Here is a 23,145-nt window from a genome sequence, read left to right as displayed (position 1 = left end):
GCAAAGGGAAAGGAAGAAAAAAACCACACTTTTTTAAATTAACCAGAGATCAGACAGGGGAAGATATCCAAACTCCCAAACCCAAGACCATAATCTTCCCTTCAATTGATAAGAAATTATACTGATTCTCTCAACTTCTGGTACATTTGGCACTGTTTAGCAGCCTCCTCTTTTAGAGTTTTCTTGCTACTCCTGCTACCTTCTTCGAAGGAGATTTAAGTAAACATACCCGAATGTAAAAATTCTGTCATTTACTAAAGCTACATTCTCTGCTAAAGAGTTACTTTCACATCACTACAGGGAAGGCCATTATGGGTGGCTTTTGCCATATGGTTATAAGGTGTGAAGATACAGCCTGCAGAAGAACAGCCTGGCTATCCTACTGTAGAACTGGGCAGGATCACTCAGCAGACTTTTTTTTTTAACTTCAGTTCTGGTGGAGGTAGCATGCCATATGAGCCGAAACAACTATCTACTTCGGGTGCTAATTTTGCTCCCTTCATTCTGTGCTTGAAAAGGAAACACATGAATGACCTCCACAGTCATTTAAAAAAAGCTCAAATGTGTTTATTTTGGCACAATTTAAAAATATACAAATACATTCAATATCAGGGTTCATTAAAGCCAATTTTTTTAAAATATATATCCATATGTATTATTATTTTGGAGGGAGATGGAAACCAAAACACCACTTAAACACCATTTAATTTGACAGTGCAAATGAATGAGAAACTGTTTAGACCAGGAGTCCACTGTGTCAGACAGCAATAACAAAAGCTGAACAGTTCCTGAAACACACAAAAAAATAGTAAAAATACCTGCTGCACTTAAAAGACTTTGCTGGGGGGAAGAGAGATGTTATCACTGAGAAAAACTTGACTGCACAGAAGTTAGAGCATTAGACGCTTGACATTAAACTAAGTTACAATATGCACTTGAGGATAAGACAGGGTTCAGACAGTACAATGACAGGAGTGATTCTTCAATAATTTATGTGTAGAAAGAATATATTAGCAACTAAGCAATACAAGAATGCACTATCATCGACAGATTCGCAAGCAGAAACTCCCTGCTTTCAAAGGTGCAGTTTCTTGGCATTATTTGCATAGTTACTCCTTTTCCTTAGCAGTTAGGAAAATATTCAGCAACTAAGTTCAGGAAAAACCTATGACCTCCAGACATAATTTCTACCTGTGGAAAATCGCAGCAGTGCAAAGATAAAACGACATCAAAATGACAGAAACAAAACTGCCACCTCCTGAACTTGGAACATACGAACTATAAAGCACATGTCATTGAAAGCTGAAGGGTCTCAAAACGGCATTGTCTGCTGTCTTTAGTTTTGTCCAGTAGAACAAAAATTTTATTTATCATTGTGATAGAAAGACAATCTTAAGTTTCTCCATACAGCAATTCAGGCTTTTTTTTTAGCACGGGGGCCTCTTCATGGTTTGTTCTTTATCTGCAATCTTTATCCTAGCTTGTTTGGATGCTACAAGAGATCTCATTACCTTGTAAGGAGAGGGATAAGAGAGAGATAAAAGTAAATACCTCTGCACTGAAACTTACATAAAAACAGGTCTATTCAGCAAGATATATTTATCTCCTCCCATCCCAGTTCTCATCTTTTAGCTGTGAATAAGCTTTTAACCACAGAGAAAAGGGAATCTGGATCACAAGGTTTGGACTCTCCATATGGGTGTCATGTCAGCTCAAGACAGTTATGTTCACATTTTCCTGAAAAAGAGAAGCGACTGTTCCAGTTTATGTTCATGCCAGTGGATGCTGATGAAGAGCTTCCAAGTAATTTATTTTAGGAGCATGGACCCATAACGGAGTGCCAGCTAAGCCAAAACAGGCAATAGCGACACAGGTAGGTGGGAATGCACAAGCTGCATAGTTATAGTTTCACATATGGTGACAGTGACACTGCAACCAATTTAGCAACCTCGGGTTTTTCACTTATTTCCCAGTCACCCACTCTTAGGCCCATACCACTGTGCCCATTATGCTGATATATGTGTTCACATGGCAACAGAGTCAACCATGCCAGGAAAAAAATTGGTGAAGGATAACCTAGCCGAAAAAAAAAAAGTATTTTACAGCTACTTTAATTTCCTGATCAAGTGACTACTCAGCAACACAGCTGGTATAAGATGGGCAAGAACAAGCATCTGAGAGTGGGGGCTATTTAGGCTGGCACTTTCAATAAGGAAATACTTGTTGAGCTCTGTCATAAGGTGCTGGCCTGCAGATGTCAGGCATGTTAATGAAGGGCTTGACCAAAGAAACCCCTTATTGCATTGGCAGAAATTCACCTGACCTCTCCAGTTCATCTCGATACTCACTGACATGTCTAACGGATGCATGGCTACCCTGCAGGAATTTTGGTTTTCCTTCCACTGCTGTATTAAGGGAAGGAAGCTAGCGGAGACAGTCTTTGCAGGACAGACATAGCAGTCTATCAGTTACAAAGCCATGGCAAATGGCTCTTTATCCAAGGACTGAGCTGAAGCCAATTGGAAAAGCTTCCCAACAGATTCCCACACTTGGGATTGGACCCATACTGACCACAGCCTTCAAAAGCACCAAGAACAACAGTATCTGGATAGCAGGTCTATATTCACAGTTAAAAACCAGGGTCAGCTATGTCATAGGCTGAAGAGGATGCTCCAGGAGACATCATTTTTTTGCTTCAAAAGGATACTGCATGTTAAGTATTGTTATATCGTCCTACAACGTTAAAGCAGTGGCACTTAGTGTTAGCATTTACCAGTGGGTCCTTCAAACCAGTGCACATCCTTGAGTAATCCCAGTATTTTGTGTTGGCCTGCAGCACCGCGACATTCAGCTCTGGGGACACAGAACACATCACAACACAGGAAGAACTTCTTGCCAAAACTGAAAGTATACCAAAGAAAGGCAGAAAATCTTTAAAGATTTTAAACACAGCATCTGTAGGAGACAAATGAAACCACAGAGCTGGAATAGTGCATTTCAAGATCACCAAAGCAGTTCACCGAACTGGATGTAGCCTGCCACCAGTATCTTTGCATTAGTTCATTTCTCTGTTAACATTTGGCACAAATCCTTGGACACAGTAATTTGGCTTCCATTTAGGTCAGCTGCTTGCGATGTTTTCCTGGCACTTCAGTGGATTCAGAAAAAGTTTCTTCGACACTGTGTACACTTATAAAGTCCTCAGTCAAGAATGAAGGCTAAACATTGCTGACCCTGGTTTCGGAAGAAGAGATCATAGCAGCAGATGCAGACGTCACTAGTGACCGTTCTCGTCTGACATATCGTGGCTTCCGAACTGAAATGGTGGGCACAGAAACATCATTAGCACCTGCTGTATAAGCATGCCTTTATCATTCATTCATAACACCACATGCCATCCAACAATTCGTGAGTGACCAAAGTCATTCTGGACCGTAAAAAAACCCCACCAAAACAAAACACCCTACATAGAGCTGATAAAAAGTTTATTTGTGGACTTTTGCTTTAAACAAGCTTCTAATGGCCTACTAAATAAGGTACTCATTACAAACTGCCATTTCCATTATTTGTAAGTGTTTACAGTACATGTTATCTTTCCATTTTCAGCCCTAACAAAACCCCCCACAACTGTACTTTCTTTTTAAACAGATGTATAAATTAAGGTAAGGAAACTAAGACTTTTCACAAGCAGCACTGGCTGTCAGTTTAACAGCCAGACCCAGACCAAGTTTGGAACACATCTAAAAAACGTTTAAAAGACTGCATTAATAAAAATTAAATTTTAATTATACCATCTTGATTAAAAATGCCTACGCATACATGAGAAGTGAGACCAGAAATTTTGCTGAGCTTAGAAGGCCATTATTTCTTAAGTTTTTAGAAGATTTGGTCTGTCTCACTTTTAAGTCACCACAAGTTCTGTCATTGTCTTGAAAGTACATGGATCAAGCATAAAGACAAGCTATTTCACTGTATTACCCTGACCAAATAAATCCACTTCCCTAGCCACTCTAAATTAATTTCATGTATAAATATAAAATTTTGTCATTTGCAAAATATATCCTTTACTACCTACTTCTTTTCGAACTTTGTTACATGGTCAGAGACACTTAAAAGAATGCCTTGATTTGATTAGGTGTAATCCATTGCCCTTTTAAATATATATTGCGGGAGAGTAATATTTAGATATTTCATGCTTTATTAGGCTCTCACTGGCTCATTAATAATGTAAGAACAGCATATACTATTTCCTAGAAGTAGCACAAAGTTAGAGGCGCACCAAAAAGCAAGTTTTTGCTCTTGGATTACCCAGATCTGGTCTAAAACAGCAGATTAGAGTACGAACTGCTCCGTAATATTTATAGGTTGAAATTATTAAAAAATTGGGGAGGAAAATTGAGACAAGCCGATTAGATGAAATCTTCCCCATGAAATACATTTCTGCCCGAGTTTCACATGTATTAAAAACCCACCTTGCCAAAAAGAGCCAACCTACAAACACCCGCTCCACACACAAAATGGTATATTCCAAAAAGTCTGTGTTATTTGTTTCAAGAAGCTGATACGCTTCAAATCCGCAAGCCTGAAAATAAGCCAACCTGGCATTGTCAAGAAGATTACAATCCTGAAAATAGGTCCCAGACTGAATAATTTATTTTTGAGCACTTATGAAAAAATATTGCATCTACTTGTAAGACTTCTCTATTAGGATAGAGAAGTCGAAGATCTATTTTAGGAGCTGTCAAAGATCTATTTTAACATAAAGTACTCCATCAATACTGTATGCCTACATTAATTAAAGCAATAAATCCTATCAAAAAGGTCTACTAGGCAGATTTCATTGGATTTCTGTCCCCTCAACAGATTCCACAGTTCTATACCAGACTTTACAGGTAATTGTTTTGACTCGCTGTGTGTTCTCAGCATATCCACTTTGAGATAGTTTGCCTGCTTTTCAGTAACGAGATGCATAAAAGGGAAGCCAACAGGTAAAAATATTTGTAACAGCATGCCCCAGAGAACAGTTCCTCACCTGAAGAAGCTGGGGGAGGTATCATGGATGCCTGCATAACAGAAGAATGATCATGTCAAACAAAGCACCTTTTGTCTTCACAGTCTTTCATTAAGAAATACAGGAACATTTTAGGGTTCCAATAATATTTACTGCATACATAGTCTTTCTTGGAGAAAGTAACTCAATAGAATCCATGCGGTCAGTATTCATCTTTCACCTTTTTTCCAGTTTGGACAAAGAACCCCAAAACATCTTTTATTTTTATTTCAGTCTCTCATACATCAGATTAAGTAGCTCCCTAATGAACTGTTAAAACTAAGTTATTGTTTACTTGAGGTTTTACGCTTGCTTGTTCCTATTGGAAGGACAGAATTTACTTACTGTTTCACTAGGCTGGAGAACAGATGCTAAAAGAGAGAGAAAGAGAGAGACTAACCATCATTAATCTAGAAGGCTAGAACTGCTAGTTTTCTAAAAATACATGTGTGCAACAGAACAGTTCTATTGTTAGAAAAATAGTTTTGTCACAAAGACTACCAAAACAGATCAGAACATTCAGAAATCCCATTAGTAGAATACATTGTCTGTAGGACTCTCTTCAAGATTAGAGATAAAGGGTTGCAAAGGTCTCCAAGAATGACTTATTTTGCTTTCAAAGAAGGTAGCCACAGCAGTATCTCTTTAATATGAAGACACTTCAACAGGAAAAGTGGCACTTTGAGCCAGCTACCCGAAAAAGCACAAATAGAAAACAATTGAGCAGTGAAAGATGCAACCCCTTTATACAAGAGGTTGCTGCCTTTATTGGCCACATGATAATCATCATCCAGACAGAATGAAAGCTAACATGATATTAAGCCAGAGAAATGTTTCTAATGCTTCTCCTTCAACGGAGGACACCAATGCTTTAGCCTGCTGGACCAGAGGGAACTATCAGTACAAAATATGGAAATCAGACCAGTATCACTGAAGCCTCAAGAGCAATCTGGTGTCCTGCCAGCTTAGAAATGTCATAGCCCAACAGCTCTTGACCCACTTAAAAACTGAAGGAGAATCTTGTACTAAATTTACTTGAAGACACATGCAGAAGCAACCTAGAGGTTTCAATATGGCAGTTGTGATTAGGATACTAGCAGTTCCTGCGGCACTGATCAATTCAGACCTTCGGTAGCTACTGTTGTACACTTTTACATGAAATGATACCACAGAGACTGGAATTGTGATGGTCCATGAAGTTACTATGACTAGATACAACATTCTTAGCCAAGCAATGGAATTGTATTGCTCCACCCACCCCGTTCTTTTTCTCTTTTTCTCTTTTTAAGCTTATGTCTATTGTGACAGTCTAGCTTGAGTTTGGTCCTCTAAGACATGAATGAAAATAACAGGAGGTCTATTTGTTTAGCAGGCCTAACCAGTAAACAGCTTGCTTTCAACAGAAGGAGCTCTAACACAGCAAATGCTGTGCTAAGGTTGTCATGGGAATCATTCGAAGTGACTGCATAGAAGGGGCGAGACAGAGTCATAGATCAGCCTCAGTTTCATGCAAAACACTGGGCAAAATGGAGACATCACCTTCCACATATTTTGTTCACCACCTCCCAGAAATTGAAGACCAGTAAAATGTGGACACATAGAACAACTTCACAGAAATTGAACCATCTGAAAGAGCCAGACATCTTCATAAAGTCTTGGTGCCCTATGGCTAAGCACACCCCAGATGTTCTTTCCCTAGCTTTTCTGGAATCACTTTGGCATGAAGTCAGGTCACTGCATTTTAGTTACATGGCTTCATTTCTCAGTAACAAGGATGGCAGAAATAAAGAATACATTTCATTATAAGAAGAAAAGCTAAGGGGTATTTGCTTTAAAAAAAATAATAATCAGGCAGTTAGCTCTTCCAAGCCCCAGTAAACCCTGCATTTAGAGGGCAAACACAGTTGAATGAGTAGTGCAATAATGAGGAACCTCAAATTCTATTCCCTTTTTCCTGCTGCTGACACATCCATGGTAAGTACGCTGCCCTTTAGTATTATAGTTCCCTTCTCTCTAAACCAAGAATAAACAACAACTGCTTTTTGTAAGGCTTTATAAATGTCTGGCATTTTGTGTACTGAAATAAACAAGTATTATTAGGTTCTATAAAAATGCCCTCTGTGCAAAAAGCACTGACTGATTTCTTTTTTTTCCTTTTTGAAATCAGATATCTAATATTCAGTGACAGCTAATGTCAAGTACTGTACTCTGGCAAATCTTTGAAAGCTACAAAAAACAATAGCTGGGTTAGTGAGAGGTACTTAAGCACACTTAGACTGGGAAGAGACATCCTCTGCACTGCCATGAAAACATGATACTGTAAACACAGAGCAGGAGAAAATTTGTCATTAGTTTGCATTGCTTTGGATGATCAAAAGAGATAGCAGTAGCTACATTAAGTTAGAACACCGACATGAAGAAGTTTAGAAGGTTTTAAATTAAGAAACTGAGCAAAGGCCAAAACTTTAGAGATTAAATAGACAATTACATATATTTTACCTTTGTTTCTTCTGTAGAAAACATTAGGAAGTTTATTGGCACGTTTGAGGTAGAAGAAAGAAGCAACAGACAGAATCAGGAATAAACTTATGAAAAATGTCCCTAAGATGAGAGAGGCTGCCACTTCCGGGCCCCCTGTACAGGAAAAAAAAAATATAAAAAGAGAGAGAGAAAAAGAGACTATTATTCACTAGAAATCTCTTCTATTAGAAGGGTTAAACAAGATAAAGACCAAGTTCCTGATATCCATAGGAGAAAAACAACAGTGGGTTGTGGTGTTTTTTTAATATACAGACAGACCTCACTGAAACATTTGCAAAGATCTTTCAATACTCATTTTGTTATATGAACAACTTCCCCAACCCCACCTGCCAAATGTCAGGAAAGCCTTAGCCTCTACTTTCCTGAAGATAGCCACAAATTTTTAATCCATTGTTCTGTTTCTTTTATATAACTTTCAAAACCAATGCTGGGAGGCACTCAACATTGATATTGTTCTTTTATTCCTTAAGTGAAGTCTCTTAAAGACAAAACTTGTCAACAGACAGTATAGCACTGGTACAGTACACCCAGTATTATGTTTTCCACAAGTGACTGCCATAGAAACCATCCCAAGGAGACAGACATTAGCGAAAGGTGCCCTTCCTCACTTCTATTCTGCTTTCCCTGCCTCAATAAATGCCCTGCATATTTATTCTGCTGTTTTATTTATTTAACATTATGATCCCAAAGAGCCAGTATTTTAAGAAACAAAAGTTGTTTATGAACTTGTTGCAGACAAACTAGGACAACAGATCTATCTGACAAGCTCTGCCCGAGAAGTCCACATTCTGAAGAGCACTAGATACTTCAAGTCAAGTATACACACATGACAAGACAAATGTTAGGAAGGGATCAGCAGCACCCAAGTTTGACATGGCTGTTTAGCTTTCCTTTTTAAGAGCACTGATGATAAGCACTCACCCTGTATCACTAAATCACTTCATTTGGCATCCTATCTCTTGCTGAAGCCTGCAATGCTGCTATCGGAATATTCTCAATTTGTATTATTCTTACCAGTGTCGAACAAGTATTTTTAGGAGATTAAACAGAAATGACAGAAATGACTAGTCAGCAGCGATAAAAAAATCAACCTACAGAAAGGCTAACCAAGATGTAACATGTTGCCTCACCCCTAAAAACCAAAACTCTTGCAGCATAAGGTTCAAAACTCAAGTTATGGTGTTTCATAAATAACCAGCTCAGCCTGTACCAGAAAATCACTTCAAGATCACTAGGGACAAGATGAAAGAACCATTCAGTAAAATACAGTTACCTCAAAATTCAACTAAGACTTTTAAAAGATTCTTGTTGAGAACAAGCCAGAAAAAGTAAAAATGGCTACTACATTTAGAATAAAACCTATGCTACAGAAAAACATATTTTACAACTTATTTCAAATGCCATGTCATGAAGGGGCTGGTATGCAGTGAATAATCACAAAGCTTGCACTCAATAGCTATTTCCATTTACTCACCTATGTTCTGTATGAAAGGAGTTACGGTGCTTATATTCATTTGGAAATTCATTCCTCTGGTACCAGCTGTAATCAAAAAGAATTTTTTAAAGTAAAATCTGACAAAACCTACTTTAAAAAAAAAAATCCCAGTGAAAGGCTATTATACTTCTAAGTTATTTGAAATTGTATAAGAATCCTGATTTCTCCCATGAAAAAATTCATTCTTTACATCACTTTTGAGAATTTCAAAAAAGGAAGTAAACAAGCATCATCATAATTTGTCCAAAAAGAAAATAATTCACTAGTGCATCTCCCAGAAACTTAGATCAAGTTCATCTCTTTCATTAACAATATTTACTAGGAATTGAATGGTTCTTAACTCTCAAACAAAGCACATGTACAAAATGAATCTAGCCTTCTTAATATAAATTTTTCAAGAACTCAAGTACAGTCTGAGGTATGTTGTGCTCTGGAGAAGACCCTAGCGAACACCCTCAGCAAATGCCTTTTTCTTACAGCAGAGATTAAAGCAGCCACAAAATTCAGTATTTACTGTATGTTTGATACAGGTCCTACCCTGTAAGTTTTATCATTTTGATGTTTAGGACTTTAAAGAACTTTCATTGGGCAGAATGATTTTTTTTTTTTAAAATGTTTGGCTTCACAGATTAGGTACTCTAATACATAACAAGATTTTTATCTTTGATTTTTTGCACACACACCCCCCCCCACTAGACTCCTAGAATGGTTCCACAGCACTCTGCACAGTTTCTGCAAACTACATTTCAAAGTTTCCATAGGTTTTGTTGCATGTTCAAAAGCTCTAAGTTCTATTAGGACTTTGGAAAAGGTTGAAGTTTTACAAGGGAGGGGAAAAAAAAAATCTGCAACATTTGGTGCCTTCTTGAACAGTCTTTGCTGGACCACACATGCAAAGAGATCTCAGTACCAAAAACCACCCATCAAAATAAAGGGATGGTAAATGACTCACTATTTCTGCATTCAGTCAGATTGTAAACAGATGAAACAGGAAGAGTTTCATTTTTGCATTTAATGCAGCTGCTACTACCATCCTCATTCCATCGTCTGTAACAACCTGCATCAGAATAAGTACAGAGGTTTGAAAACAACAAAAGCAACACTGGAAATATTTCCTAGTCTTCAGAAAGAGGTAGAGGCAACAGAAATTCCCTCCATTTGGTCTACTGGTTACAAACATCTCCTGCTTCCTACTATACACAAGTTAGGAGGTTTCATTTCAAAGTGTTTATTCCAGAAAAGATATAACCTTTCAAGGGCCAAAAAGGAACAAGAGTTACAAGCAAACAGCTCCCAAAGGGCAATTTCAACATAGCTCCATTCACTGCTTCACATATTTTAGTTTTGAGAAAAACGGGAAGTGTCTAACAACCTGTAGCTACCCTCAACAATACTAAAGAAGCAGCAGAATTTTACCATTTTCAGAGGTCATACACTGTCGAAACAAAAATTCATGGCATTTTAACATATAGTATTGAAAACAGAAGTAGGCATGGACAAAGATGCTAAGAACCAGGAAGAGCGTACTTGGATGAAAAAAAGATGCTGGCGTCCCTATAGTCAGTCGCTTGAAGCATGGCAAGCTAAAAAATATGAATACTGCCATAGTACAGTCTTTTTCCCATGCCTCAGTCCTCTCAAGTATTGTACTATTTGTTTCACTTTAAGAAGAACCCAAGCCCATTTAAACTATTCTGTGACAGATGGCAAGTGTTTTATATCAGTCACCCTACCATGCAGGCTGGAAACTGATTAAACTTCCATCTTGGCCTATGTCTTCAATGTTGAAATATCTCAATTTATGTTTAAATGCACATACTGCTATGTTTTTGTTAAGACAAAAACATTTTAGGGCACATCTTCAATAACAACTTTATTTAATACAATAAAGCTGTGGTGGTTTCACTGAGGCTTAGACTTGAGACGTGACGCTTAGAAGGATATTCCTACTACATCATATTATAGTCTACATTTAAAGGAAAAAAGCTTACTGTGCTGGCTAAAATCCAGTTCTATAGAGTATTGAGCCAAACTGGTATCAATTATCCCATAAAGCAAACCATTAGTAAGGTGCTGATTTGAAAACAGCTCTGCTACTACGTTTTCCTTAGAGAGAAGCAGCATGTTTGATGCCCATAGCAATAAATTACATCTGACACTTAATCTAAACACAAACAGACCCAATGTAAGGGCAAAGACTTTCTACAGTAATAGGAAGAAAGCATCAAAGCACTTATCTGACACCAAAGATATTGGTAGATTATCAGGTTACCACAATATTTAAGAGAACACAATCCCCTAACTTGGAGACAATTGTTTATGCCATATCTAAGATCATTCAGAAACAACAATGAATGCATGAAATGAAGCAACAGTTAAGGGAAGCTAACGAAGCAGTGAAAATAGATAGGCTTAAAATGCTTTAAGAACCATCACGAGGAAATGACTGAACCCAGAAGTGGACCCCAATTTTTAAGTCACTAATTCTCTTGTTACTGTGGGCTCTGAAGCAGTTTTCCCACTTTTACTCTCCGAATTTAAATAAGATGGCAATAAAAAAAGACCACCCTTTTGCTACTGCTGGGAAGTGACAAAAGAAGTTTTTAACTCCATTTAGAAGAAAACAACTCTACATATATGGTACAAGGAAGAATGAGGCATTCTGTGCTAACAAGACAATACTGAAATTATTCTTAATGCTCCCTTAGATACGCATTATAGCATTTTTGCTTTTTATGCTCATTATATGGGCTTTTAGGGCTTTTAAGCATTTACAATAGCTCTTACATAATTCAACTGCACACTAAATAAAAAAGATAAATAACTACCTTATTAATAGTTGTCTATTGTCCTTACCATGCAAGAACAACATTTGTGAGTCATAAGAAGCATTACCTTGTGTATATAGAGGAAGAAAAACTTCAATATGTACATGCACTAATTATTTTGTTTTCACTCCCCAATTAATCACGCACTGTATTTTGGTGTTAACTGTCAAAAACAATCTGGAATTTTATTAAAAATGACACACGATACCTGGACTGCACTGGTTGGTTACTGGACAGGAACTGTTAGAATCCAACATATCCACACAGCATTCTGTTTCTGAAACCTAAGAAAAGAAATTGCATTACATTTCACACAGCTCCTAAGTTTACAAAATGATTCAACAAAAAAAAAATCCACAGAGAACATAGGGGAATAATCAGTAACTGCAGTTAAAACTTGCTGTAACTTTTTCTTTTTGCATTAAGTAACCTTACAAGGACAGAACAAGCTAGATGCACCATCAAGCTGATTTTGACCTGGCAGCTGCTACCCAAACTAACACTTTAAGAAGAAATGCACACTCTACTGTTGACATTGGACAAATCCTCAAAAAACCACTTTAGAAATGTACTTGCTAAATTCTTCAGTGAAGCACCGTTCGGGGGGGAGTTATCCTTCCCACAGCACCACACAAATGCCCTAACAGACTTGCTCAGAAATACTATTGGCAAAATGACTGGCAAAAACCAGTTTTCACTGAATGCCCACATTGCAAGTGATGATAACATCTACATTTGGCAGAGCAATCCAGCAGAACTACAAAAGCTTCTTCCTTCAACATTTAATATAAAATAACTTCACGTATCCTGAAGGCACATAGTTTATTTTTTTGTTTGTTTGTTTATACAAAAGCCAGTTTCAAAATTATTTACAAATTACAGCAAGCTGTGACATAAGCTTAGAGATAAATGGTTGTTAGAAACTCTGTGGTTCTTTTGCTAGATATTAGTAACATCCCATATAGACTTAGGCATATCCACTCTCTGAATCTGTACAAGAAAAATAAGCCACAAAACTCCCATGCCTTTTGAAGTTTTGCAGCTACATTCCCCTAAAGAATATAGCAAGTCAAACCAGTCTTAAAAAGGGATGAAGTATTCTCAGTCAAAAGTAACAAGACCTGATCTATATTCAGCCATAGAAGTAACTTAAATATACCTAACACATACCAGCCAGTATTACTCTGCTTATCAGCAAAACCCATCAAATCCAGGGGTGACAAAGGTCAAAGCTATCAGGAGAAATGGTTGGAACTGTCAAAACTGAAATTAGTAGGCTGACGTCACACTGTTAGTGCATCATGGGGAGGCAGACTACAGTAAAGAACCAGAAGATCTATAGATAACATGCTTAAGACCAGTTTCTTAAAAAGTTTTGTTGGTCAAACTCTTCTGCAAGCAGGATTTTATACTCTGACCTTTTTCTGTGACTTGAAGCAGTGTTTGCTTCAGAGCTTCTCAGTCATTTGAAAAGTTAACTTCTGGGTTTCCATGTTTCAGATTGTTTGTAGTTAAACTGCCAAGCAGCTTGAAAAGTGTTTTTTTGATCATCAGGGTGCTTTTTCCACATGGTGCGAGGGATTATCAGTTGCATCCCTGCTAGCCTACAAGCACATGACTAGGAAGAATTCAATGCTTTAATAGGCAATCAGCCATCATAGCAAATTGACCCACTGTAAAAGTTTCAGTTAATGACTGCTAGCAGCATAGGTCATTTCTGTTGGATTAGAAAGCCTTCTATAGACTGCAATCTGAGAGGAAAATAATCTGATCCTTCTGTTTTTATAGCGCCTAGCATGACAAAAAACAGGAAGTACCTACCGAACTTTCAGTAGATTTGCTGGCAACTTCTGCTACAAGTCTGGTTAAGAGAAGGACATACGGCACCTCCATGCCCAGGAAAGACACAGGTCTAAATAAGAATAGGGAAAGAAATTAGAATGTCTTAGTAATGACAGAGAAGTTATGCTTTCCCTTTGTTAAAGAACTTTTGCCAACACATTCCTTTTATTTGAATGCAAAGGCCTTTATATTAAATATGCCGGGGGGAATGACTTACCTTGGTTCAAGATACAAATTTGAGACATTCAGAATTTTCCCTCCAGCTGCAGAGGGGCAGGTTCCTGGCTATGGCAGGCTGTGGTTGCTAAGAAACAAGGAGCCTTATCAGTCTGCTCCAAACTGAGCCATGCAGAGACTATTCCACACCCAGAATCTAAAAATCAATGTGATTGCAATAGAACAGTTACCGCCTGGCACCACCACTGATAAGCCTCCCCACAGCTACAGGCTTGTCTGGCTGCAGCATTGAACTGTGATGGATTTGTATCGGGACAGAGAACACACGCCACTTTGAAGAGGCAATACTGCAATTAATTTCTCCCATGACAGCACAGTCATGAAGCATTAATGAAGTCTGTCTGTTAATAAGTAGTATTTCTCAATTGCCTTGAGAACAGACCTTCTCAATATGGAACAGAATGTTGTGGGCAGTCTGCTACAAGCCTTGCTTTTTCCCCCCCTCCACTTTTGCCATATAACTCCACACATAACCTAATGGAAGTCCACATTTCTTACATTAAATTGTTTGGATAAACTAAAGGGCACTACGTCATGCTTGATCTGCATTGTTCAGACAATCCCTATGGCAATTTTATAACATCTGCCTATTCTCTAGTCAATATAATGTTGGAAGCCACATCCAGTTCTCAGAACTACTGTACCTGCAGCCTGGTAGCTTTAGGAAAACAGTGTCTTTCATGTTATAAATAAAACATGGGGACAGACAAGGACCTCTAACCAGAGCTTAATAAGAGGAAAGTATCTGAAAGAAAGCCTTCAACTGTAGGGGAAAACTCCTTTAGTGACTCATTTCACAAACTGAAATGTGTTACTATTTTTGTTAAATAAAAATCCAGTCGATGAGTTTTAAATTACTGCAAAATATGTATCGTGACCCTTGGCAAGTTGTTTTTCTGAAGAACAAAATCACTGAGCAGTTCCTATGATTAATTTCCGTTCAGTTTTTTAAATCACTTACACATAGCCTGTTGCCTCAACTTCAAAGTAAGATTAGTTCAGCTTGGTGGGAAAACTTATTATTATCCCCTGCTATCAGCTGAAAGCTCCAAGATCAAGGACTGAAAATCCTGAAAACCAAACCCCAGTCTTACTGCTACAACTAATTTGTACAGTTAGTGAGGACTGGCACAGAGCAGGAAAAGCTTGCACTGTCACACCTTCCAATTTAAGCATAACAATGGACGTCAAGCTGCAGTATCCATGATTTCATCAGTTCACATTTACATACATGTAAATAAAACGACACCTGTACTAAAATGAGAAGCAGACAGTCAATGTAAGTGCACTATGCATGCGATGCTAGCTGACAAAGGCCGAGACAGTGCCCTATTAGCCTTGCTGTTGGCAAAGTAGATTATAGGAATCAAGAAATGTAAGCAGCAAGGAGCCTTTGTACATACAGAGATTCTCCAGAATGAGATACTAAGAGCTAGTTAGCTTCGGGAATGGTACCACCACCACCACATCCTGGAGTGAAAATTAAGATGGATTATGGCAGTTTACAGAACTGCTGGAAAGTGATGGCACTGCCAAAAACAGCAGGGAAAATTTAGCTTTGGGAATTTTACACAAGGATGGAAAGATACATTTCCAATCTACAGCTAGGCTCATAAATTGCTGCCTAAAAAGCTTTCATGTTATTTTTCAACAATAACCTGAGGTGACAAGATACCTCAAATGCAAACACCTGTTTTAACAAAAAGGTGAAGTCACCTCAGAAGATGACAGGAGACAACCTTTCCAGAGCACAGCACATACCCCCAGAAGCCAAGAACACCTAACTTACAGCTTTGATGGTAACAGCTTCTTCTTGAGCACATGTGAGCAGAACAGAAGCTACTTACAACTCAGTAAACGATTGCTGATGTAGGCATTCACTTATCTAGTTTGACAGAGAGCTTTCCGCTTGTCTATGACAGTATAAGAGTACTTATATAAATGCTATGAATAATTCTGTTTTAGATCACATTGGGTGTAACTTTAATTTACACATTTAACCTTTTAAAAACAGAGTTTTTTTTCTTTTTATGCCTGTCTATTGCAGTAAAAGTTGAGTGACACACCTTTAGGGTTTTTTGAGGCACTCCAGCGGGGTCTAATGTTTAAACAATCCTCAGGATGTGCATAGGGATGGATGTATTTTAAACAAACAAATGAAGATACTAATCAACATTACTGTTGCATTTATGGGCAGATATTTTTTCACAGCCACTAGTGATTCTAACAAACCAGAACATCTGCCCTGTGGCTGTTCTAGTAGAAATAGGACATGAGATCTATTTGCCCTCAAATCATCAGCCAATATTTTTTATTTCTAAGAGAGAGACAATATCTAAGCTTGATATATGTATTTGTTTGGTTGTTTTTTTGTTTGAACCAGTTTTAACTGCAGGAGAAGGAAAGCAGAGATGAACAAGCTGCTTTATAGCTTTCAAACATATCAGACATGTTATATTTACTCAATTTACATTTTACTCCAGGTCCCAGAACCACTTCCTCACATCCTGCTGCATTCTATCGGCCAGTAAAAATTAGAAGCCTATTAATACAGTATATAAATAACATCTGTCTGAATGAGGCAGAAATTCAAGCCATGAAAGTAACACTAGATATCTACTCTTTTAGGGTAATGCCCATGAAAGATACCTGACAGACTTAATCATCCATATTCTTTTTATGGAATAATACAAAAAACATACTAGTGTTCCTAAAGTCTGGTTGTGCCACACCTCAGCAAGGCTGGAAAGTGCTTGTGACTTGTAAGGCAAAGAATAAATCAAGTGCAGAACTTCCAAACAAGACAGCAACTTCAAGTAGGCATTGGTACTGTTAATTGGTCTCCCTGTACAAAACCACAGAAGTAACACAACGCATTTTAGTGCTTTCCAGCCACAAGTCAATCATAACCATTCTACTTCCAACCTGAATAATATTTTACACCATAATTTTAATTTTAGAAAGGAAAAAACCCTAGACCCTGCAAGACATTCAGTATACATGAATACTAACCATGCCTCTGAATGAGGTAGCTGAAGTTTTAGTTTTTAAACTAAGTACATGAATTTGATCAGGATCAGACACCCACAGCACAACAATTTACAAGCCTATGGAATATGTTTCATGTTTGGCAGAGTTTTCTCTTTGGATTATGGAAAAAAAAGATAATGTCACGCACAAACTGCAGCCGAAATTAGAAAGTATTTATGCTTGAGATGCCAGCACAGTTTTGAGAACACAGACATTTTAATTAAAACAAGTATTTCACGCCAGAGTTCCACATTTGAAACAAATCTCAAATCACTGTCAACTTGGATCTCAAGTGCCACAATACACATAAGCTAAACACATAGAGATTCACTAAGTGAATTCTTCCTCTTGTTGCTTTTAAAAAAGAATGCAAACAATTCATGAACACTAAGCACTAGAAGACTTTTTCCTCCCACTCCTGGAAGCAAGTGTTCTTTAATTCATCTTTATGTCTACATTTTCCATACATACAGCTGTGTATCTATTATTTCTGTTGTATTATCAGTATCTTGCTTGCTTCCAGTGTTGCTGGAACACTGTTTGAGCAAGGTAATTTTTTAAGGTATATGGACAGAGATGGCAGTAAAAAGAAACAGTGCCTAAATTTCAGGTATTTCTATAATTCACTCAGCAGATCAGAGTTTGAAACTGCATCACACGCATTCTGCTGCCAAAGGCTTCTTAATTCTGATGTGACCTTGAATTAGTCATGATAAAACAGAAAAGTCAAAACAGTCTCACAAACAACAGACTTGTAAAGACATAAACTCTCACTTACCAGCTCCTTCAGAAGTATGCACTAGAACCCTGCATCTTCCTTCGATACCACTGAGCACTTGTGGTATGTGGTTTACTGCTAATTCCTCATTGATGCTGCAACTGTTTCACAATAAACCTGCAATGGTAGAAGAACAGATACAGGTTGTGCTTAGAATATTTTTTTTATGAATTAAAGCTGAAGGAGGACTTGTTTTTCCAGCTTTCTTAACATGCACCCATGAAAAGAACTACTCTCCCTACCCTTACATCAAGATGATTATGTAATAGGCCGGCAACCAACAATTAAAAATACACACCTTCGGCTCAAGACAACGAAGATACCTACTTTAAGCTAGGCTTTGCTTCAAAAGCAGTTACACACCTGGAACGTGCCTAGAGCAAACACTAGTTAACACCAATGTTTACCGTTGTTCAGTTAACAAAAATCTGGTAGTAACACGTCCTGCTGTTACAACAGTCATCGCAGCCTTAAAAACCGAGAGCAGAAATGAACACTGCTGCAATTTGGTTGCCAATAGTATAGCTATATTCTACAGGGAAAGATCCTTTGGAAACTGAATGTACACATGGCCTGTTTAGGGGGGTTGGGTTTTTTTCCCCCCCCTAAACAACGCAACAAAAATCTGTGTTACAGGCATACATATTTGCTTGACGTTTATCCAGAAAAAAAACAAAACAAAAAACCAACAAACACCCACAACTCTAAAGAGTCTTAGATTGCCAAAACCTGTAGTAAACCGTGTTAGTTTATTAGGAAAAAAGTATTCAAAGTTTTATTGGACCATAAGAAAGAGATGATTCGTTTCCAAATGCGTCTCGAGAACACCGCACTTCAACGTAAAATGTATCAGGAACCAAGCAGCGTTGAAAAAGCTGGGCAAGAAGGACGAACGAGGGGCGACTCTTCCCCAGCTTTACCCTACATGGCGAACCACGGCCGCTGCTCCCTCACCCCCCGGCCCGGCCCCGGCGAGAGGGTCGGGGGCTTCTTCCGCGGGAACGCGCCCTCCCCGCCCGCTCTGTGCTCCCGCCGGCTGCACCGCGCGGTGAATACATTTCTGCCGCCCCTGCCCACCCCCGGGACGCCGCTCGGGGCCGGCCCCAACACCCTTCCCCACACCGCCGCCTTCACCGGCAGCAGGACAGCGGGGGGGGGCCGTGGGCCGCGGCTGGCAGCCCGCTCCCCGCCCGGCGGCGCCGGCAGGGCCCGCTCCCGCCTGCGGCCGGGCCGAAGGCTGCAGCGGCGCCCTCAGCGCCTCGCCTCACCTGCCCGGCGGCGCCTCCCACGCCCCGAACAATGGGGCAACGCCCGGGGGTTCGCCGCCCGCCCGGGGGCTCGCCGCCCTCCTTCCCTCCCGCCGCCCCGCACTCCTCCGCCGCCTGAGGGAACTGGCCGCCCTCCCGCGCTGCCTCCTTACCTGAGGGAGCAACCTCCGGCAGCACCGGCGGCAGGTTCCCTTTCGTACCCCCCGCCCTCAGGCGGCGCCCTGCCCGCTCCTTCCCGCGGCGCCCTGGGAGTTGTAGTTCTCCCTCTCCCGGCCGACACGCAGGTTCCCCCAACTTGCCGTTCGCTCGGAACTACAAGTCCCAGCGGCCTCCGCGCCGCGCCCTACCTGTGCCCTCCTCCCTGCAGGTAAATCCCCTCCCTCAGCCCCTTCCCGGGGCGTCTTCGGCAGCGCCGCTCGCCTGCGCGCGGTGCCTCCTGGGAAAGGGAGTCCCGCGTCCGGGGACAGCCCGAGGAACAGGCGGGTCCCGGCACTGCAACTCCCGGCGTGCCTCGCGCGGGCGCGGCCATTTTAGGGGTTGCTTGGCGACGCAGACGCCCCGGGAGGGAGAACGAAGCCGTAGGTAGGCGGGCGGGAGGCGAAGGCCTATTCACCGGTCCCTGGAGTCTTCTGCCAAGTGGGGGCTATAATGATGAAAGGATTAAATATTTGATTAAAGAAGTGTCAGGATAGGGGACACAAGGAAGCTACGGCACATCTGGACTCCTCCCAAGCCTTTACACGTTAACACAAGTGCTTTGCGTGTGCAAAGAAGGGCAATGAAGCTGGTGAAGGGTCTGGAGCACAAGGCTGATGAGGGCCTGGGGTTGTTCAGCCTGGAGAAAAGGAGCTAAGAGGGGAGACCTCATCACTCTCTACAACTGCCTGAAAGGAGGCTGGAGAGAGGTGGGGTCGGTCTCTTCTCCCAGGTCACAAGTGATAGGACGAGAGGAAATGGCCTCAAGTTGCGCCAGGGGAGGTTTAGACTGGATATTAGGAAATTTTACTTCACAGAAGGGGTTATCAAGTATTGGAACAGGCTGCCCAGGGAAGGGGTTGAGTCACCATCTGTGGAGGGATTTAAAAGCCGTTTGGATGAGGTGCTTAGGGACAGGGTGCAGCGGTGGGCTTGGTAGTGTTAGGTTTATGGTTGGACTCGATGATCTTAAAGGTCTTTTCCAACCTATACGATTCTGTGATTCTGTGATATCGCCTGACGGCAGCAGCCTCCTGACAAGCACTGGGATTTCAGAGGAAGAAAGGAAGCCTTGAGAAATGCAGGGCAGCGCTCGGGTCCAACAGGATGACACCCACCGCAGAGTTGCTCACCTAACCATACTGATACCATCGAGTCTCAGCCCAATTAACAACTACTCCTGAAATGTGGCAGAACCGGCAGGATCTCTTGGCAAAACTAAGAAATGAAACGGGAGGCAAGATAAAAGCTGCCCTTCTGAGCTGAAATCTAAGCCTTTGTGGAACAGAAGTCACCTAGCTCTTGAAGAGGAGAATTAAAATTTGTTCCAAGTTTGAGATGGCAGTACATTTTGTAACAAGTTTAAAATGCAAAGATTATAGACAATGCCATCATTTGGGTAAAGATATCAATTCTATAGAGTGCTTTTTTTTTTTAATGAAAGATTGACATATTTAAATTCTTTGAAAGTTGCTCTCTGCTGGGACACATATGGAAATATTTTTTCCACTGAGGAAGAAACTACCTAGTTGAGTGTAATAAAGAATAAAAATATTTACCAAGAAAATTCATGTTCAGTTTTACTGAATATTTATATAACTGTGCAGATGAAAACGAAATGCAGCTCTTTACAAATTTCCTAATCTGGATACCTCAGAAGAACTGCAATTTACTGTGGTGTTTTTTTTTTCCAAAGTAGGTGCAGTGTCTCAGAGCAGAACCTAGAATCTCAGAGAAAGACTTAAAGGCACTACTTATTCTCAAGACTGAAGAAGTCAGCAGGAAAAACTTTCACTGAACTTTTGATGCAGCAGTCCTAGAGTTTCTCCCACAAAGTGTGGATATATAGTATAATTCAGTACACTTTGGTAAAGAGAGATGAAAATAGGGAAAGTATTTGGACAGACTTGTTTGCTTTCTGCTCTCTGTGTGTAGCACCCAGCGATACACAGAATGCAGCTTCTGATAGCTAATCTGTGTATTTAAAGTGCTGAAACTGCAAGCAAATTGTTATCATGGGTTTCATTTGCGGTTACACAGAACTTTCAGAGATGCATAATTCGCACGTTAGCAGAACAGTTAAAACAATTCTCAAATACCTTTGGATTCAGTGAGTTACTGGATGCAAAAACACACACAAAATTATACTATGACAAAGTTCTTTGACTTAAAAGTACTACTTCATCTCAATATCAAATTCATCCTTATCTCTTCACAGATTAAGCCTTCTGCCTTTTATTCTGTTCAGTAGCTATAAAACTTACAGTGACTTCATAGCCAGGAAAAACATTTCTCGCCTTCTTTTCTTAGCTGTGTATTGTGGTTTGCATTACTTCGTAAATGTGTCACTTGAAATTTGTTCTGTAGCTTCGTAAGCTTTTTGTGATCCCTTCCCACCCCAGCCTTCTATCCACATTTCACAAAATAGGACACTTGGCTGAATACATAGTGTGAGAGTGTGATTGGAATTTTTCTTGCCTAACAGATTCAATGCATGTAAGAGGCTGTGATTTAAATCCTATGAATAGTTCAGTAGTTGACACCCAAACTTATTACATTTCTCCATAGCCAGTTATGCTATAAAACTCAGTATCTTTTTCTACAACATGCCTGTGCAGGACAAGGTATGCTACTTTCAAGTTTAGAGAGGAAGGAAGGAAAGGTAGAGATTGTGAGGTTTGAATTTAGGGTCAACAAACATGTTAATTTACAAGGCAGAAAAAAGTTCTGCACATGGACAGGCATAACTAGTTTTTGGTGTGGGGCTTTTTTGTTTTTCCCCCATAATTCAGAGGGCAGCACTGCTGTGAAATAAAATTGCTGGAAAAGAATTGTAGATGCTGGCAAAAAAAAAGAATACACTAAATGTCTGTCTTTCTGACTGGTCTCATAGTTATTGCCACTGCAGCACTAGAACTGAAGTGCAGACCTTCAAAACGAGGTTGCTGCTCACGAGCACATATTTTACCAGAACAAAAGAGTGAGTAAATGAACGGGACATGCAGTTCAAACAGCTTTTTGCAGTGACCTTTCCAATCCGAGGGTGGGGGAAAAGTGGGAGATTATGGAAAGTTTCATTGTGTGAAAGTGCAAGCTACTATGACAATTAACTACAACCAGATACATGATTAATAAAATCTTTTCCAAATGTGTCTACTATACCTCAATAGTGCTTTTAAAATAATTCCTACTGTATTGAATTATTCCATTAAGGTTTTCTTACACAACATGTCCAGACATCTCTTTAAAGTGATGTTGGCAGGCATAACTTTGCAGTGGTTTTAACTGTTACATATTGTTTTGAGTGCTTGGCAGAAAAGGTGTCGAAATTAACATTCCTTTAATAGACAGAATTACAAATTGCTTCAAAATAAACAACTATTATTGCATGTTACTTAATGGAAAGATGTAATCTATCAACTCTATTGTCAGGCTGTGCGAAAGGCAAACAAAATACTCTTTTAGATCATATTATCCTTTTTCTCTGTAGGGTATTTCCAGTATATCTATGTAATATGTAGGCATCTCCAGAAGTCTGTATGGCTGGGAGGAAACCACACTGTTTCTGCTATGTTTAGGAGGTACTTCAGCATCCTGCACGCTTAAGTCTAGCCTGGCTTTTGCAGTGGTTATATTAATTCGATTTCTCTACTCAGCTTCCTGACTTGTCTCTGCACACAACTGCCACTGCAGGGTTCTGTCATTTAGACTTCCTGATTTGTGGCTTTTAACAATTGGTTGAGGCAGTTGCCAAGATTTCCCCTAAGAGACAAAGCGAAAACACTCTCACTTTGCGTGTTACATAGCAGCTCTGAAACAAAGCAGAAAATACAGTGCACAGTTATTCAGGCAATGGTTTTCTTCTGAGAGACTTCTGTTCT

General features: G+C 39.8%; 1 protein-coding gene across 6 annotated transcripts; it reads right to left on the bottom strand.

Annotated features, from left to right (window-relative positions):
* Positions 1 to 562: 562 nt before the first annotated feature.
* C19H1orf159 (chromosome 19 C1orf159 homolog) lies at positions 563 to 19,508 on the bottom strand. 6 transcript variants are annotated; one of them, XR_012045834.1, is made up of 11 exons: positions 19,222 to 19,337; positions 17,802 to 17,918; positions 13,736 to 13,826; positions 12,123 to 12,198; positions 10,039 to 10,143; positions 9,066 to 9,131; positions 7,550 to 7,684; positions 5,396 to 5,445; positions 5,033 to 5,063; positions 2,774 to 3,316; positions 563 to 1,511 (listed from the first exon to the last, which is right to left on the bottom strand). XR_012045834.1 is itself a non-coding variant. In XM_072884197.1 (10 exons), exons 3-10 carry the CDS (start codon positions 13,805 to 13,807, stop codon positions 3,219 to 3,221), a joined length of 633 nt encoding a protein of 210 aa, XP_072740298.1. In that variant the 5' UTR covers positions 13,808 to 13,826; positions 17,802 to 17,918; positions 19,417 to 19,508; the 3' UTR covers positions 563 to 3,218. The 6 variants fall into 6 exon arrangements, 5 of the variants coding, with proteins under 5 accessions (XP_072740298.1, XP_072740297.1, XP_072740300.1 ...); XM_072884197.1 differs by lacking the exon at positions 19,222 to 19,337 and adding an exon at positions 19,417 to 19,508 and having other exon boundaries at positions 563 to 3,316; XM_072884196.1 differs by having other exon boundaries at positions 563 to 3,316.
* Between the last annotated feature and the right edge of the window lie 3,637 nt (positions 19,509 to 23,145).

The sequence above is a fragment of the Ciconia boyciana genome, chromosome 19 (assembly GCF_034638445.1).
Source record: "Ciconia boyciana chromosome 19, ASM3463844v1, whole genome shotgun sequence".
In the NCBI taxonomy this organism is placed as follows: Eukaryota; Metazoa; Chordata; class Aves; order Ciconiiformes; family Ciconiidae; genus Ciconia; species Ciconia boyciana.
The sequence above is the reverse complement of the archived record's forward strand: the minus strand, read 5'-3'. Positions and strand labels throughout refer to the sequence as shown.